The 18,669-nt window shown below is 54.0% G+C and overlaps 1 protein-coding gene across 1 annotated transcript in view; it reads right to left on the bottom strand.

Moving 5' to 3' along the window:
- The window catches only part of SLC12A5 (solute carrier family 12 member 5), a 28,779-nt gene extending 21,156 nt beyond the window's left edge, over positions 1-7,623 (bottom strand). Inside the window, exons 1-6 of the mRNA XM_088154456.1 lie at positions 7,522-7,623; positions 7,157-7,288; positions 6,470-6,616; positions 5,484-5,538; positions 4,463-4,593; positions 1,634-1,875 (exon numbers count right to left, since the gene is read on the bottom strand). Of these exons, the coding sequence (XP_088010582.1) occupies positions 1,634-1,875; positions 4,463-4,593; positions 5,484-5,538; positions 6,470-6,616; positions 7,157-7,288; positions 7,522-7,536 (722 nt within the window). The 5' untranslated portion in view covers positions 7,537-7,623. The remainder of the gene's footprint in view (positions 1-1,633; positions 1,876-4,462; positions 4,594-5,483; positions 5,539-6,469; positions 6,617-7,156; positions 7,289-7,521) is intronic.
- Positions 7,624-18,669: the final 11,046 nt, after the last annotated feature.

The following is an 18,669-nucleotide window of genomic DNA, read 5'->3' as shown; positions in this document are numbered from 1 at the left end:
GAGGAGGCCACTCTTCGCTTCCCCAGAATCACCGACTGCTGCCTTTTGAACCCTTCCAGCGTGAGCCCTGCCAAGCCCCTTCCCGGCACACTGAACCGGCAAATTGCCCGTCGTTCCTGAATTGGCCCTTGCTCTTGTTTTCCTTTTGCGCAGGGGAGCAACAGCAGCATTCTTCCAGCTCAGCCTTCACACATAAGCCAACTGCATCCCTAATTTAACATTTTCCAGCTACACCACCCATGCCTTACACTTTTTAGCATACTGGCACCATTTATGACTTCCTTTTTGGGGTCATTTTTTTTTCTCAGGCACTAACATTTAGAGCAGTCATTTGGGTTCCTGTCTTTGCTATCACTGTCACTAAATCTCTAGAATAAGAGATTTATTCTACTTTATTTACTGTCACTAGAAATCTCTAAATAATGTCTCACCATTCCCTCACTTTAGTTGGACCCCCCATCGCTTTTATTTTTAATTCCACACTCTTTGCTGGAGGTGCCTTTTCCTCTATTCTCGGGCCACGTCCTATTTCCGCCAGCGTGGCTCTGCAGGGTCTCCGCCTCTCTCACTCCGAACCACCCCTTGCTCTCCCTGACTGCGTTCTTCGGAATTATCCTTTTCTCTCGGTACACACTGCACAATACCCTTCACTCATCCCCACCTTGTGCAGAAATAATTCACTCACATGCACCTCTCCCTCTCTACAGCCTCTTGAACCCACGCACTTCTGCACCTGTGGTAACAAAATTCTTCTCTCTCCATCCCAAGGAGCTCCCACATCCTGCTTCAGCAGATCCTTCAGTGCATTTTACGGCACGCCTGAGGCAGCGTAACAGGATGGGGTCTGTCTGGCTTTCCATTCCCTCACCTGGACGGGAAAAGGACTCCAAAGCCCGGCCCCGCGCGCGGTTCCTGACCCCCCTTTCCTGCCAATTCCGGGCGTGCGGGGGGATTGCATATCCCGTGCGCTGTGCAGGGCCTGGATTGCAGCATCCCGAGGCACCTTCTAGCCTATGACTATGATTGCGGGTGCCCTTTATTCCTCCATTTCGTTTTCCAGAGGGGGGATGCGTGCAGCCCCTCCTCCTGCTGGGTTACCAGTAGGTGCTCTTGCTCTGGGGCGTAAAGCTGAACGGCGCAGAGTCCAGCTGCCCTCAAAGGGCCCAGCGGAATGCCAAAGTCCCGCAGAAGGCCAGCTCTGGCCCTCCTCAAGCCCTTTCTTTCCGCCCTGCTCCTCAGATCAATGTTGTTGGGCGTTTGCACGTCGCTTCCCATATTCGGCACTATATTTTTAAGAAGGATGAAGGAACCCCACGGGAAGCTGCTGGAGGCTTTTTCAGCCCTCTTAGGCGTGCAGCAAGAGCCCCCCCAGCCAGCGGCCCCTCCTTTTTCGGGCTGGAGATGCCAGCCCCTGGGCCAGGCCTTCGGCTGGGAAGCCAATGCTCAGCCATGGGCTCAGGCCTTCCCCCAGATGCCCCTCAGATGCCCCGTGAAATCAGGCGATGGGCAACAGTGCTGAAAGCAAGCGCGAGGAGGGCGGAAGGAGCCAGGCCAGGCCACGGCCCGGGGCCGTTGCAAACAGCCGGGCGGGCGGCCCCTCACAAAGCCCCACCCGGACTGGCAAGGCACTTACGGAAAAGTGGGCGGATCAAAGGCAGACTTGATGACGCCCGCGTAGATGGCCAGGATCGAGAGGATGACGCAGCCCAGGAAGACCAGGGCAAACTTGTTGACATACTTGACGCCCACGAAGACCACGGTGGCCATGAAGGTGAGGACGCACGTCCCGTAGACCCTCATGTTGTTCAGCATGGCTGCTGCTTCCCCGCTGGCGTCCTCCGCCTTGAAGATGGCCATGGGGGGGAAGATGTAAGCCTGCGCAGGAGACGGGAAGTGGGGCTGAGTGGCCACTCTGGGGAAAAAAAGTCATCGCCTGCCCCGAACAGCTGTGGAGCTGCCCCAGGAGCCCGCAGAGGCAAAGGGGCGGCTTCCTCCGGCCTTCGCCAGGCCACCAGAGGGAGCACCTCTCCAGACAGGGGCCACGGTGGCTGCGGGGCAGCCCATGCAAGCGCTGGGAAGGAAGCCCCCCCACCTCGCGCAGGGAAAGGCCACGCAGCCACGCGAGAGCCAAGGGGCTTCTACTGAGCCCGGCCCAGTGGAGCCCCCTCCCCGGTCAGGGCCCGAATCTTGCCCGCAGCCCCCATCAGGGAGGCAGCGAGCCTCAGGAATCAGCTGCGCGCGGGGCAGCCAGGTCCTTAACCAACACGACCACAGAAACAGCGGGGAAGAGGTCGCACTCTTGCGCCGGCACCGTGCAGCTTCCTGAGGAAGTCACAGCGTTGCAGGTGGGAAGGATCAGCGGAACAATCTCTCTCGCAACAAGAAGCCGTGACCTGACATTAATGCCCCCGTCATAAACATCCATACTGAGTGAAATGTGCGTCCCGTTTGGGACGAGGCTTGAAAAGGGCCTCAGAGAGGAGCTGTCCTTTGAAGGGCCGCGGGGAGCCCCCGCCCCCACCGGAGGGTGACGCCAAGAGGCCGAGGCCAAAGGACGGCCAGCTAAGCGGCCTCGTGCTGGCTTGGGAATGACAGAGAAGCCCCGGAAAGTCCTGTGGCGAGACCAGCATCAAAAGTGAAGGGCGCAGAGACCCCCAAGCCCCTCTGCCAGCTGGACGGGGCATCTCGGGTCACTCCTGGCCCCTACAGAGGGGACGGCCCCGGGGGGGGGGCTCTCATGTCAAACCACGGCTCCACTGCTTTGCTACGATTTGCAAATGAGGCTGGCCTGAAGGGGAACGCGATCCTCGTCAGAGAATCGCAGAAGGAGAGCCGTGGTGGTCTGGGGTCATGGCGGGCCGGGGCTGGGGAGGTTCTGGCAGGAAGGCCTCAGCAGGACATGGAAGAGCACAAGAGGGGCCGAAGACAGCGCTCCTCCAAGCCTGCAGGACCTCCGCCCCCCCAGGAGGGGCAGCTGGGCAGGGCCCTTCCCCCAGGAAGGGGGTCCCTACCCTGGAGCTCTCAGAGAGCGAGATCTTACATTACGGCATGCCTCCGCCCCCCCGGGGCCCCCCTTTGCATGACTGTGGACACCATGATCCGGGGAGGGGCAAGCGAAGGAGCCCGGCCCCAAGCCTGGGGAGCAGCAGCAGGGTTGTGTGGAAGCAGCCAAGTCCCCACGGGAGGCTGCTTGGGCACCAGCGACACACAGCTTCCTTTGCGTCAGTGTGCGCTTTCTGGATTTTTAGGAGCAGGTCCGGTGTTTGGTTTCTCGTTGCTGGCCAGAGATTCATGTACGGCTTCGCTCTTCTGTGTCCTCTTATTTCTACACAGATGGTTATTCGTGTCCTGGCCACCTGCGGCCCATAGCGGTGAGTCCACCCCGCACTGCCCGAGAGAGGGCGGGGGGGCGGAGTTACCCGCAGGCCGTGCCCGGGCGTAACCGAGCCCGGCCAAGACGCCTCGCGGATCTTGGCTCGGGCTCTGCAGCTTCCCTTACAGGAGCCAGTTCGGGGAGTTGATAGTTCGGGGAGCGTGTGAGCCAGAAAACCAGCCTGCTCGGTGACCGAGGTCAGCATATTAGGCTAAGCCTGCCCCAGGGCGTGCACCCTTGAGCCTGGCAAGGCAGAGGGGTGCACGGGACCCAGGAGCAGACCGTTAGTAACCTGCCTCGCCTCTCACATACAAGGAGAGGGAGAGGGAGAGAGCGCCTGGGGAAGAACGAAAAGAGAGGGAGGAGGCTTTTCTTCAGCTCTCAAACTGCAGACCTTAGTTATGTAAGAAGGATAGGCTGCAGTCTTTGTCTGGCTCTGCTTTTTTGCCCATTCCTCTGATAAAAAGCATTGGGCATCCAAAACACTTTGGGAAAATTATCCTGCATCCTACTGAGATAAATCTACTGGCACCTTCTTCCTGTCCCCAAGATGCTTCCATGCGTAGCACAGGGGCCTAAACAAAGCCTACGTTCCTCTGCAACCAAAGCATAGTGTGCAGATGAACAAATGCGGTAGCATTCCCTAATTTCCACATAAACCTTCTCCGAGAATCCGTGCAAACAGAGAAGAAACGCTACACTGGACAGAGGCTCCCCCGGCCCCGTGCACCAGTTTTGGAGGCTCCGAGATGGGCTGCCCACTCGTGGTCCCGGCTTGCATAAGGTGCGCTGGCCTCGTGCAGATTAAGGCGCTGGGCAAACCCAGCTCTTGGGTTACTGAAGGCAACCAGGAAATTGTCTGCTCAATAACTGAGTCGACTCTGTTGTGTGAGCAGCTGCGGCCTTCGGGACGTGAACGCGCGTCGCTCTCTCCCCCTTTTCACTGACAACTGTTGGTGCAAACATTTGCACGCCAGCTTCCTCTTCTGCTTTTCCCCGGGAGCTCAAGGGGCGCTCCCCGCCATGCTTTGCTCCTTGTGTCGTTGCAAGAGTTGGAGGCCGCTGCCTGGCCCCTTCCCTGGCACTCACCAACAGAATCTCTATGGTGCCCAGGATGTACATGGCCCCTGCAAAAGTGGTGCCCAGGTAAAAGCACAGTCCAACGGCCCCTCCGAACTCTGGGCCCAGCGAACGCGAGATCATGTAGTAGGAGCCGCCGGCTGGAGAGAGAGGAAGGGAGAGCACCATCAGCCGGGCACGAACCCCTGCCCTGCCCTGCCCTGCCCTGCCCTGCCCTGCCCTGCCCTGCCCTGCCCTGCCCTGCCCTGCCCTGCCTCATGGACAACTGGCTCAGTGGGCCCTGTCATTGCTCTTCTGTGGAGAGGCACCAAAGGCTCTTGCTGGGACTGGTAGGGATAAAATGGGGGGGGGGGGAGTCTCCCTTCCTCCCTGCCCAGCAAACTCCTTGGAGAGGGTGAGCTTTTGGGAGGTGACCGAGACGCCAGAGTTGCCCCTAGGGCTGTTGGTGGCACACCTCTGTTATAACTCCCCCACATGGGGAGCTCTCTTAGGGGCAAGACCCCCCCCACAGCCCCACCAGCACATGCCGCCTGGCTGCACCGCCATCCACAGGCAGCAAAGAAGCCATAGGAGGGAGAGTGGGGCAAGGCTCCCCCAGAGATGGAAAGCTCCTCCCCCTTGGGCTCTGCAGAGAAGACCCTCCTTCCCTCCCTCCCTCCCTCCCTCCCGCTGGGACCCTCCTCTCAGCCAGGAGCCCAGACAGGGTCTTGCTCAGGCACTGCAGGAGGGCCCTCCCTCCGGGGGCCACAGAGGCTCTGGGAAACGCTTACAGCCGGGGTGCAGCTCAAAGCCTCCTACGGTGGCCGCCCAATTAATGCTGCAGAAGAGAAACGCGATTTCACGCACAGGGAAACCCCCAGAGCTCCAATCAAAACGGATGCTCGCATGAAGAGACATAATGGTTCTGCGCTGGCCCGCTCCTTTTTCGGCATGTGGCTACTAGCACCCCACCAAAGTCAGGGTGCCCCTGCCTTCAGGAGAGGAGGGGTCTTCCAGCCACTCCACCCATCGCCCCCTCCCTGCTACCCACCTGGCACTACTCCGTTGGTTGCGATGGCGCTCATGGAGATGGCCGTCAGCATGGTCTGTGGGGAGAGAAGGCAGCTGCGTTGGGGCTGGCCCGGCAGGGCAGGGCAGGGCAGGGCAGGGCAGGGCAGGGCAGGGTCAGCTGACTCCAAGCAGCCCCCGGGACCAAGGCCACCCTTCCCCAGCAAGTTTGGGGGTGACTTGGCTGATGCCCAGGGAGGAGGAGTCGCAGAAGGCGTGGGGGGAGCGAGACTGGAAGCAAGGGGGAACCTGAAGTAGTTCTCCAGCCCAAGGGGTTGGCGTAACCTCGCTTGCTGCTCCCCAGCTGGTGGGGCTTTATGCCTGGGAGGTTTCCCTGGGGGGCCAGGAGGGTCTTCAGCCCCAAAGGCAGCCATTGGGAGGAGCGCCTTACCTGAGAGCCCTGGGCCCAAGGAAGCCCCACCTTTGCAGGGCAGGATCTGCATGGCTGGGCACAAGCGTGCTCTCGGGCAACCCACAGCCCGGCCTCCACCAGCCTGGACTTCACCCCAGGACCGGAGGCCGGGCTGAGGGGCCGCAGGTTTGGCCAGATGGCTGCAGCTGGGATTGGCACCCAGTGCCCCTGGGGGAGAAGCAGTGAGCCCGGGCGGGTCGGACACTCTTCAGGGAGGAGCTGCGCAAGAGGCAGAGAGCTCTCCCTCGGGCCAGGCTGGGGGCTGAGATTAATCAGCCATCAGGCTCCGCCTCCCTGCACCGCTGTCTGCCCGGGCAGGGCATCTGTGCCCAGCCTGGGCATCAGCTGCCTTTCTGGGTCTCGCTCGGCTGCCCACCTCCTCACCGAGAGAAGATAGCGAGGCTGAAATCTCAACGGGCCAACAGGGGGTGGGGGCTTTCAAGGTTCTGGGTGGGCCACGGCTGGACGACCCGCTCGGGAGCTGATGCGGGGGAGCACATTTGGCTAGGCCCTCCCCCTGCTTGGGCTCTTCTTCTTCCTGCTGGACGGGGACTCACACACGAGCAGCAGAGGAAGACCATGCAGAAGGACTCCATGATGCCGGAGATGCCCACCACCCAGGTGAGCCGGAGGAAGAGGATCACGCCAAAGATGTTCTGCAGGCAGGGCAGGTAGACGCCCATGAAGGTGCCCATCCGGGGGGCCTGCGGGAAAAGCACAGGGCTGTGCGGCTGCGCCCAAGCAGGGTGGGCTCCCTCCCCCCAGCAGGTGCTTGAGGAAGGCTTGAGAAGCGGCCCTGGTGGACTCTCCTTCCCAAAGGACCTGCCTCTCCCCCCCACCCCCCACCCCTCCCCCCCACCCCCCAGCCCTCCGGCTGCCTCCCTGAGTGAAGCAGGAGGGATTAAAATGCTTTCCGCACGCGGGGGGGGGGTGAACAGAGAGCTCCACCAAGGACTCACAATGCCCAGTGCGGGGGGGGTGAGGGCAAGGAAGCAGGGCCCACTACCCCCACGCGAGAAAGAACAGCTGGACATAAACCCCGCCTTCCCCTTTCTGCCCCTCTGCGTCCTTTGGATTCACCCAGGCGGCTGGACAGGAGCCCCACCGGCGGGGGCTCCCCTTACCAGCTGAGAAAGAACAAGGCTCCCGCTGGGCCGCGAATCCCCCCACGGGACGGCTGCTCTCTGTTGGCCTCTTGCAGCCATCCAGATCCGGCCGCCCAGATCCAGTGCCCCCCGCCGCACCTTGACAGGCTTCTTCTTCGCCCCGTCGTTGTTCTCCGCCTCCTCGTGTTCCCGGCTGCCCTGGGGCAGGTTTGTGTAATTGGCCAGGCCGCTGAGCAGGGAGGAGACCATGGGGCTGGTGTCCATCTCCTCCTGTCAAGGAAGCCGCAGGAGAGGAGGGCTGGCAGCTGCCCTCGGGGCCCCGTGCCCAGCCCACCCTGCCAGCCCGATCCTCAGGCTCCTGGGACGGAAGCTTCCCCGGCTCGGCCAGATGCCACTCGTGGGCAGCCCCTGGCAATCCAGGAGCCCTTCCGGGCAAAAGGATGGAAGCGTCTGCTGGCAAGGCCCCGCTGGCCGAATCCGCCCCACCTGCACACACGGCTGACCTCAAACAACGCCATGTTCTTCCCGTCATACTCCTTCCCCTTCTCCAGGTCGGTGCTGTTGATGAACGGGCTGCTTTCTTTGGGGTTTCCATCACCTGAAGAGAAAGAGAGAAGGCTGATGCCGGCCGTGCTGACCCCCCTCGGCCTTCCCTATTTTCCTTCACCAGCCCCCCAGATCCAAGCCCCAGCCATCTGCCCCTGAAGCCCATTCTTCTGAAGCCGCTGGGAAGCCACCCAGGAAGCCAGGCCAGACTTGCCTGCTGGACCTCTTCCCTAGGGCATGCCAGCAGCCAGTACCCAACAGAGGGTGCCACGTCACCCTTCTAGGTCACTTCTAAGAGTCCGGGCAGCTCCAGGCCAGAGAAACAAGAAAAAGAGGGCAGCTGCTTGACCCCAGAAGGTTTGATCAAGGTTACCTGAGAAGCAGAATTCCCCCAAAAGGAGGTGCCCAGAAACCAGAGTTCCTACAGAGGAGTTGGGAAAACTCAGCATTTGGAGTGATCCTGATGGGCAGATTCTGGTATTCCTCCCAAGCCACTTGCTGCAGGACCAGTTCAACTGGCGCTCCTTGGCTGATCCATCCTTGTGCCCAGGATCAGCAGTGGTCTTCTCAGCCTGCCCCCCATCCCTGCAGGCTGATTCTGTGGCTGCCAGGGAGGCTCTCAGTGACCCTAACATTGGCTCTCCACCTGAGAAAGCCCTGGACTAATGACCCCCACCCCACAGAAGCCATTCTCCTCACAGATATGTGGCTGGAACATCTGGAGTGGCTCCAAGTGTTCATGTTTCTGAGTTCCCCAAGTTCCAGGATCAGAGAACACACGAGGTCCCAGTTATGAGCAGCATAATGCTTTCTGCAAAGGGCAACTTTGCATGGGAGCAGACACTACACAGTTCTCACAGGAGACAAAGAAGCCAAACCCCGCTTCTCAGGAAGGCCTCACACAGCATCTTAATATCTCAATCTGGGTTAACAAAACACGAGGGCCACGTTGGCATCACATTCCACATCCAAGCAGGTGAGCCATGCTACAGCATTGTGTGCTGGGACGACAGGCTTCCTACAACCTGCTAAGCCACAGATGAGCTGAACCACAAAAGCCCGCCACGTGTTCCCCGCCCTTGGGTGGCCCTGAATGAGGCACAGGGGGATAGGCCGAGCTATTGTGGCCGCGGGGGTGAAGTCTGGCCGGAAGATTTTGGCATTTCTCCTCCCCCACGGGGCAAATGCTGAAATGTTCTTCATGGCCACCTAACGGGACAGGCATAGAGACTTAGTAATGCTCTGAGGCCTGTTGCTCCCTCCTTAAAAAACTTGCCGATAAATTTAACAGAACGAGCTGTCACTTAGAGCCTAATTTTTAATTTTTCTTGCAGAAAAGGCAGGAACATCCAGGAGTGATTTTCTTGGCGTCACCTCTGCCCTTTGGATGCTGAGTCCAGAGTAGCCCCCCCCCCGGGAGCTGCAAATGGCTCCCGGTTGGGGGCAGGGGGTGGGAGAGAGCTGAGCAATGTGCGAATGAGGGCAGGACTTGGACTGCTCTGGGGTGATTAAGGGGCGGGGAACAGAAGAGAGGAGTCCAGGGTGGCCCATGAAAGCATCTGACTCTGGGATTTTTACAGACACCCCCAGGTGTCCAGGCTCCCCCTCCCCCCCCAGACCGGAGGCCAGTGGCCTAGAGCAGCTGGCAGCTTCCAGCAGAGTAGTAGCCACTCTGCTTTGAGTCAGTCTGGGGCCAGTGGTCAGCCTGAAGGTCACCCAAAGGCCATCTTCCATGAACCGCTCTGCCCTTTTCTACTGGCTGTCCATGGCTCGTCCCTTGTGTCCCACCCCCCATCCCCAGAGTGGCTATGAATGGTCTCAACGGGCCAGAGAGGACTGGGCATCACCCACTCCTCTGACCTCATGGCGATGCGGTGCAGGCCGTTCCTGACCAAGAGGCACCCGGCCCGCGTCTGTGGGCATTACGGGCAAATGCACCTGGACCTGAACTGCTCCCTCTGAATGCCCCAAGGATCCTGAAGAACCGAAACGTCTGTGCAAAAAATGTAACTTGCCCCTAAAAGCATCCAAGGCAATTATTGGTTGCTTTAATTAATACTTGCTGTGATTGGGTGTTAGAAAGCGCAACTGCAAATGAAATGGCGAAGCACATGGAAAGAAAGGCGGGGAAAGAACCAGCCCCCTTCTGCAAGACTAGTCTTGCCCTTCAGCCACCCTCACAGTGGATCACGTGAGCCACCGAGGGTCAGAGAGGTTCAGAGGAATCCTGGTGAACAGCAGCCTGGGAAGGCGGCTTCGCACATTGATCAAACCATGGTCTAATAAACCACAACTGTCAGGGTTCACACGTTGTACTAATCCCCCCAACCCAGTTGACCAGCAGAACAAACACCCCTCTTCTCAGGACGTGGTTGCTTGGCTCCAGTGAGATGCCAGCTGAGCCTCCCTTGAGGGCTTCTGCCCTGCTGGCTCCAAAAGAGCCTCCCAACCTTTCTGCCCTGCTGGCTGACCTCTGCCTTGGCCCCGTTCAAAAACGGCACCGGGGCTTCACCAGGAGGCCTTTCCCAGGCCGGGGACTGGATGCAAAGACACCTGGACGGAGCCAACCCTCTGCTTCAATCTCTACAGTCTTCTTTGCAGTTGATGCCAAACCCCAACGAAGCTCAAGTTCCAGACCGAAGGTCAAGCCCGGGTTGAGCTCTAATTTGGCAAACATTTAAGCTCAAATTGAGTAACTGCTGTTTTGTTACTCAACATACCAGCAGCTTGACCCTATCCTGCCTTGCATCCAGAGCCAATACTCAGAGGAATTTGCTATACGTGCAAATAAATAAAAGCAAAGTATGAAGGATCCAGAAGGACTTTGCAGCATGTAGCCCAACTCCCCGATCCCTGGGAAGGTCTGCAATGCAGGATCTGCAGCCACAATTTCTGACAGATGGGTGTCCAGCCTCTGTGAAATATAACCACCACGAATGATTTAAGTCTCCAGAACAGACCAACTGCATCGGCGAGTCTTGAAAGAGCCTGCGGATGTCATCCTGGGGTTCCTGTCTGTGATCTTCAAAAAATCAGAGGACAGGAGTAGTGCCAGAGGACTGGAGAAGGACAAATGTTTTCATGTCCTCAAAAAGGGAAGAAGAGGACCCAGATAACTACAGACTTGTCAAGCGGGCATCAACACCAGGCAAAAGTTTGGAACAGTTGATTTGTGAGCATTTAGAAAATAAGCTGTTCTTCAGCAGGGGCTGCCTGAGCTTATCAAGGATAAATCATGCCAAACAAACCTGATCTTATTTTTGTTAGAATGACCAGTTTAGTTGACATGGGGAATGCAGTGGGCATAAATTTCTTGACTTCAGCAAAGCATTTGATGAACTCTTCATGGGATTCTAGTGGAAAAGATAACAAAATGTGGTCTGCACAAGGCTGCCATTCCACGGGTACTGTATAGAGCTGGCCAGAAATCAGGCGGGAAGGAGAGTTCAGTGGGACATCCCGAGCTCTGTTCTGGCCCGTGATGCCCATCGTTGTCATAAATCACTAGCATGAGGGATTAAAAAATATGATTATCACACTCAGAGATGACACAAACATAGGGGGATATCAACACTTTAGAACAGTGGCAAGATACAGGAGGATCTTGGCCAGCTGGAACACTGTGCAGAAACCAGCAAGATGAATTTCAGCAAATTCAAAGTCCTACTTTGGGTAGGAAAAATCAAAGGCCTGAGTGTGGAACAGGAGAGACCATTCTGGGCAGCAGTACACATGAAAAAGGTCTGGGAGTCTTGAAGATCACACGGTCAATAAGATCCCACAACATTACGCAGCTGCAAAAAAGCAGTCCTAGGATGCATCAGCAGACGCATGATGCACAGATCCAAAGAAGCCCTCATCCCTCTATCCTGGGTTGGCCGAACCTCGGCTAGGATGCAATGCCCAGTTCTGGCTGTTGCATTTTAGGAAGGACACTGAGGAGCTGGAGCGTGTCCAGAGGAAAGCAACCAGGATGCCAAGGAGCCTGGAAGGTGAACCATTACAGAGGTTGGCCAAGTTTTGTGGGGAGACACAACAGGATCAGGAGGGCTGCAGTGGCGAAAACAGGACAGAATTGTTCGGAGTTGTTCCAGAAGGCAAGATAAGAAGCTGTGGATTGAAATTACAAGGAAGCAGAGTCTGCTACACAACAGGAAAATGTTCCTGACAGTAAGCAGCTGTTCAACAGGGGAACAGGTGGTCCCTCTGCCACTAAACAAACGCTGGAGGGCTGTTTGTTGGGGACCCCATAGTAGCAGACCCCTGCACTGGGAGGGGCGTTAGACTAGAAGGTCTCCAACAGCCCTTCCCATCCTCACGTTCTGTGATTTTACCGCTTCCGGAAAAGGAGGGCGTGCTGACCGCAGAGGCCACAGCGTGCCGGCCATCGTGAGAAGGAGCATTCTCAGAGTTGTCTGAAACTGGTTTGCTGCAGGTTCTAATCCTGCTCCCAATAACAGCAGGTACAATCCTCTCCTGACAGCCTTGCAGACGGTGGAAGAGCTTCTTGCTCAGGTCTCCCAGCTGTGCCTCGCAGGCCTTGCTTTTTCCCCAGATGACCTCACCTGGATGCCCAGGAGAAGCCCCCGGCCTCTGCCTGTGTCCAGAACTGCACGTCCCCTTCAGCGCTTGCGCAGTGCAGGGTCAGGGGAAACTCATTCTTTGGGTTATGTGAATGCCCTTACAATGCCAGCTACAACAACTGACATTGTTATTGCTTACATTTGTATGCTGCTGGATCCTTCAAGACCCCAACAGCCTCCAGGCACTAGGAGAGGACTTTGTCAGCGTCTCCAGCTGGGCCTGGGGTAGCAAGATGCAGCTGGTATCATCAGCACGTGGACGGGATTGCACCCCAAATTGCTGCACGTCCTCTTCCAGTGGCTTCAAATAGACGTATGAAGGGGCACGTTCCCCACTGACTGCCTACCCGCCCACCCCGCAGCAGCAAAGTTCCCTGAAGGAAGTCTTTCACCTTGTATTTTTTAATAAATTGTATTAAAACTTTTAAAGAGAACATAAAAACAAACAGCAAGTAATACAAAATAGAGAGAAGAAAGAAAGAAAGAAAGAAAGAAAGAAAGAAAGAAAGAAAGAAAGAAAGAAAGAAAGAAAGAAAGAAAGAAAGAAAGAGAGAGAGAAAGAAAAAGGAAAAAAAAGCTTCCGATTTTCTGTGCAGCAAATAATATAATTACAAAATTCTCTCTTACTACTCTATGATTACCAAAAAAGCTCACTTTTTTCCTAAGCATCAAAACCACAGGAAATCCCGGGAAGTTTTTCACCTTTTAGAAGGGGCTCCAGGAGGTCCTGCCAGTGAAAAGAGCCACAGACCCACAAGGAGGCTCACCGGGCTTGGCCTTGGCACGAGGGGGAGCTAGCCGAGCGCAGGCCATTCAGTCTCAGCATGAGGGGTGAGTCCACCACGGACATGCAGCCCTCGGTCTGACTGTAGGGAGTTAGCCTTGTCGGGGGAGGGGGAAGGGGGACAAGTCGGGATTTGACGCCCCGATACGGGTTGCTCTGCGCTTCCTTGCAGCGAGCCACGCTTGCAAAACCTGTTCCCCCCGGGGGAAGGAGCTGCAGCTGCTTTGGAGGGGGGGTGCCTCCCGCATGCACGGTCACCTCCCCCCGCTCCTCCCTCGTCCCAGGTAACATGCACGGGCACGCACACGCCTCTGCCATCGGGAGCCCTGCCGCAGCTGAGGAGGGCTCCCTGGGCCAGCAGAGGCCAGACCCGGGGGTCCCGGGACGCCCCCAGGGACTGGGAAGGGCCTCCAGGTGCAGAATTGGCCTCCGCTGCAATTCGCCATCGGAGAGAATTATTAGATACAAGCCAGGGAACGATTCTCACCCTCCGCGAGGTTAAGCCCTGCGGACTGGGGGAATCCGGGGAGCTGGAGTCCGCAGGGCTTAACGTTGCGGAGGGTGAGAATCGCCAGACTAGAGAATAAGCTTATCTACCACGTGTAATTTTAATTACGTTTAAATCTGAGTTTTTGTCCCAGCCCTGGCTGGGCCACCAGCCCAGAGGCTCTCGCTCGGAACGGCCTGCTCCCTGCCGGTGTACACTTCCATTGGGAAAGCCGCTGCCGTCCTCGGGGCCACGGAGTCGGGTTCCGGCCCTGGCCACTGCATGGGCAAAGGCTTGCCGCGCCAACCTGCCCCGGGAGCCACCTGCAGCTCTCCCGGCATGCTGTCTCTCCCTTCTTCGGTCTCGGCCAGCAGAGCTGCGGCTTTCGAGCTGGCAGCCGCTTCCATCAGCCGCTCCAAGCGGTAGGATTTCCGCCTCGTGATCTCCCGCAGCTGGCCCCTTGCTCCAGGGCAGACTGCAGCCCATGATACGGGGCCTTCATTTGAAGCCTCTTCCTTCCTTTTCCCACTGCCCGGCTTCCGCAGCCACCCGCGACTGCTTTCCCCGTTCTGATCTTTGCCGGCTCTGAAAGTGGCGGCAGTGGCGGCAGATTTTCCAGTTCACATGGAAGTCCGAAGAAAAGGGGGCCCTTTAACGAAAAGCACAACAGGGCTGTGCTTGCAGTGGCCTGGAGGCTGAAGCACGTCCTCCACGTAATCCCTGAAGCCACGGAGCCAGCAGGTCCACAGGCTCTCCCTGCTTTGGTCAGAACCACCAAAGCAGCAGCAGCAGCAGCAGCAGCAGCGGGCGCAACCTCCACCCCTCCGAGTGGGTGCCCAATTCCACCAGGCCTGGGGAGGAGGGCAGGGCAGGGCTTGCCTCGTGACACAGCGCCACGTATGTCACTCTGATTCCCCCTTGCCTGCCTCCTGTTCCTTTTTTTTAATACTAGAAGTTTTAAAGAGAACATAAAGACTAACACAAACTAATACAGAATAAAGGAAACAAAGAAAAAAGAAAAAAGAAAAGTTCAGAAAGAAAGGGTAAAAAGAAATAGAAGAAGCGCCCGATTTCCTTTGCTGCAAACATAAGTACAATTATGAAATTATCTCTTACTCTATGATTACAAAAACAGCTCATTTTTTCCTACTATCCAGTTTTTTAAATCATCAGAACTACAAGTCATAAGTGCATTCTTTTCCGTTGCATGCAAAAAGTCTACAAGGGGTTTCTGGTCAGCCATAAATGTAGATACTGACTTTTCTCTAACCAAGGAAGTCAATTTAGCCACCTCTGCAAGTGCATCATCTTCACCAACCATCCCTCCATGGTGGGTCGTGTCGAACCTTTCCACCTTTGAGCATATACACGGTGTGCACCATTATTAGGCAAGTGAGTATTTTGACCATATCATCATTTTTATGCACATTTTCTACCTCCAAGCTGTATAAACCTGAATGCTTATTGGATATAAGCATATCAAGTGATGTGTGTTTGTGTAATGAGGGAGGGGGTGGCCTAAGGAGATCAACACGCTGTATCAAGGTGTGCATAATTATTAGGCAGCTTCTTTTCCTCAGGCAAAATGGGCCAAAAAAGAGATGTAACTGACTCTGAAAAGTCAAAAATTGTAAGAAGTCTTTCAGAGGGATGCAGCACTCTTGAAATTGCTAAGATATTGGGGCGTGACCACAGAACCATCAAGCGTTTTGTTGCAAATAGTCAGCAGGGTCGCAAGAAACGTGTTGAGAAAAAAAGACGCAAATTAACTGCCCAAGATTTGAGAGGAATCAAACGTGAAGCTACCAGGAACGCATTATCCTCCAGTGCTGTCATATTCCAGAACGGCAACTACCTGGAGCGCCCAGAAGTACAAGGTGTTCAGTGCTCAGAGACACAGCCAAGGTAAGGAAGGCTGAAACTCAACCACCACTGAACAAGACACCTAAGTTGAAATGGCAAGACTGGGCCAAGAAATATCTGAAGACAGATTGTTCAAAGGTTTTACGGACTGATGAGAGTGACTCTTGACGGACCAGATGGATGGGCCCGTGGCTGGATCAGTAACAGGCACAGAGCTCCACTTCGACTCAGCAAGGTGGAGGTGGGGTACTGGTATGGGCTGGTATTATTACAGATGAGCTAGTTGGACCTTTTCGGGTTGGAGATCAACTCCCAAACCTACTGCCAGTTTTTAGAAGACACTTTCTTCAAGCAGTGGTACAGGAAAAAGTCTGCATCTTTCAAGAAGACCATGATGTTTATGCAGGACAATGCTCCATCGCATGCATCGAAGTACTCCACTGCATGGCTAGCCAGTAACGGCCTCAAAGATGAGAGAATAATGACATGGCCCCCTTCCACACCTGACCTAAACCCTACTGAGAACTTGTGGGCCCTTCTCAAACGGGAGATTTACGGTGAAGGAAAACAGTATACCCCTCTGAACAGTGTCTGGGAGGCTGCACAAAAAGTTGAATGTTAACAGATCAAGAAACTGACAGACGCCATGAATGGAAGGCTTATGACTGTTATTGCAAAGAAGGGTGGCTATATTGGTCACTGATTTTTTGTTTGAAATCTCAGAAATGTTTATTCGTAAATTTTGAGTTGTTTATTATTCTCACTTTAACAGATGAAAATAAATGAGTGAGATGGGGGAATTTTTGTTTTTCATTTAGTTGCATAATAATTCTGCACACTAATAGTTGCCCAATAATTGTGCACACATAGATATGCTCCTAAGAAAGCCAAAACTTCACTTTTACTTTCTTAAATATTCAGGTTTGAGGTTTATAAACATTTTGGATTGACCAGGACCACTGTAGTTGTTCAATAATGAAATTCATCCTCAAAAATACAACTTGCCTAATAATTGTGCACGCAGTGTAATAGTCTTGCTGCAGTTAAAAATTCCATGACTTTCTTCCAACTGTTTGTCCATCAATCCCAAAAGGAAAACCTCTGGTCTCAATTGTAAATTAATCTTTAAAATCCTCTGAAACAGTGTGTGTATCCGAATCCAAAATTTTCTAGTTTTTTTATACATGTCCACCAAACATGATAAAATGTCCCTTCATGTTGCTCATATTTCCAGCAAAGATTCGAAGTACCTTTATACATTCTAGACAATTTCTCTGGTGATAAATACCAATGATACATCCTTTTATAAAAATTCTCTAAGGCTAGAACACAATGTAAAGTTCAGTCCTTTCAACCACATATTTTCCCACTGATCCATTTGTATATTGTAGCCAGGAGGCCTCCTATTCTGACTCCAGCTGCCTGAAGTTACATCTGGGGCTCTACCTGTGGCTTCAGTTCCTGAATCTGTTCTCCCTACAAATGGTTTTGTCATCCCATTTGTCAAGAGTTCCATCTTCCTTTCACCCCTTTAGCCTTATTAGAAATCTTCTGTGATTGCTCTGGAGTATTCCTACCTAGTTGGAAATTATTTTATTTATTTATTTAAAATTATTAGCTGCCCAACAATGACATGTTCCCACAACTTCTCAGATTTTAAAACCTCTCTCCCTTTCTTGTCATTTCCCTCTATTTGTTCGCATTCTGGATTGAGGTGTTTCCTGGTCCTTTCTTGACCTTGCGGGTCTGTGTTTGGTCATTATACCTCTGTCATGTTGCCCAGGGTTTACATGCTTGGCTATCACATTAATTTGTTCTGAAAGCCACTTGGACCTTTTCCTTTTTCAAATTTGGGGAATATCTTTCTGCCTCAGTTTTTAGGATGTGTCTTATCTCTTCCTAAAGCCTCTTTTGTATATGCTAAGACAACAAAAACTGTTCCTTACACTGATCTTATATTCTGACCATGGCAGGTCCTCCAGGTCAAATCTTCCAAGTGATCCAATATATCTGACTTGGAAGATTTGACCTGGAGGACTAACAATTCATGGTCTCTTCCACAGTCTGCTCCTGGCTGGCAAGATTGTGCTTCTCCATCCTTGGTTTCCTATTATGTAGTCAATTTGATTCCGATTGCACTCGATTGTGCATCCAGTGAAGACTGGGTGTAGAGTCTGCGTGTACTGTATGTTGTCTGAAGTAGGCACTGGCAATGAAGGAGAATTCTCTTAACAAAACTCTAGTATCCTTTCTCCTGCATTACTACATTTACCCAGTCCAAGTCTTCCTATAATTTCAGGTTCATCATGCAAACATTCATCAATGTTTGCGTCCCAATTACCCAAGAGTATTTCTGCATCCTTCCCTGGGGTTGTACTTAGCACCTCCTGCAATTTGCCATATTTGCTCAATGTTTTCCATCATTGCATTGGGAGTAAGTACAGACATTTGTGTAATATTGTTATTCACTGGATATGTACACACACACACACACACACACACACACACACCAGTCAGCCTCCCTTTGGGAGTGTTATGCAAAACACAGGGAAAAATGGCAATAAATAATAAGTCTTAAATCAAATTCCCTCTTAGTTTCAATTGTTGCCTGGGAATTTCTTTGCCCTGCAAAGTCCAGCTTAAAGCACAGGCTGGTGGGAAATGCTAAATCCCACCCTTTCTAGCAACTTCTGCTTGATTTTAAGAAGAAACCTGTGTCCTGTGTTCAGTAGCAGAAGGGGCTTTGGGGGGAACTGCTTGTTGTGCGCGTGCCCAAACCTGCTTGAGATGGAGGGGTTTGCGTATTCCCTGTCTGGGAAGTAGATGCCAAACTGGTGACTCTCTGATGGCACCTCAACAACCCTGATCTCATTTCCACAGGACAGAATGGGCAGAAGCACAGCCTTCTGAAGACCTTTTGCTTATTTCAAGTAGCATTCACTCCTTGCAACCAGCCACATAGTGCCCACAACTTTCTGCCAGTATTTGTGTGTGTGTGTGTGAATTTCTCCAACCAATTTCCCATCTTTAGTATAGACATTCTTCTACTTGCTTTTAAAGAAAAATGATGCCTCTGAGTCAATGTTGACTCCTGGAGACTGCCTGGACAAGTCCCTGCGGTTTTCCCGGCAAGGCTTTGCAGAAGGGTTTGCCCTTTCCTCCTCCTGAGAGGGAGTGACTGGCCCAAGGTCACCCACCTGGTTTCGTGCCCAAGCGGGACTAGAACTCAGGGTCTCCCAGGTTCTAGGCTGGTGCCTTCACTACCACACCACTCTGGCTCTACTTGCTCTAGCGATTCACTATCTGCACATAACTTGCAACTGTTCACCCAATTTTCCTTATCAAACAGTAATTACTTGGGTCTTTGATATGTTAATTTTCACATCCA

This window comes from Python bivittatus, unplaced genomic scaffold (assembly GCF_059951505.1).
Source record: "Python bivittatus isolate LINGU-HERP-01145 unplaced genomic scaffold, Pbiv_v1 ctg000700_np1212, whole genome shotgun sequence".
NCBI classification, from domain to species: domain Eukaryota; kingdom Metazoa; phylum Chordata; class Lepidosauria; order Squamata; family Pythonidae; genus Python; species Python bivittatus.
This window is presented reverse-complemented; position numbering and strand designations above follow the sequence as displayed.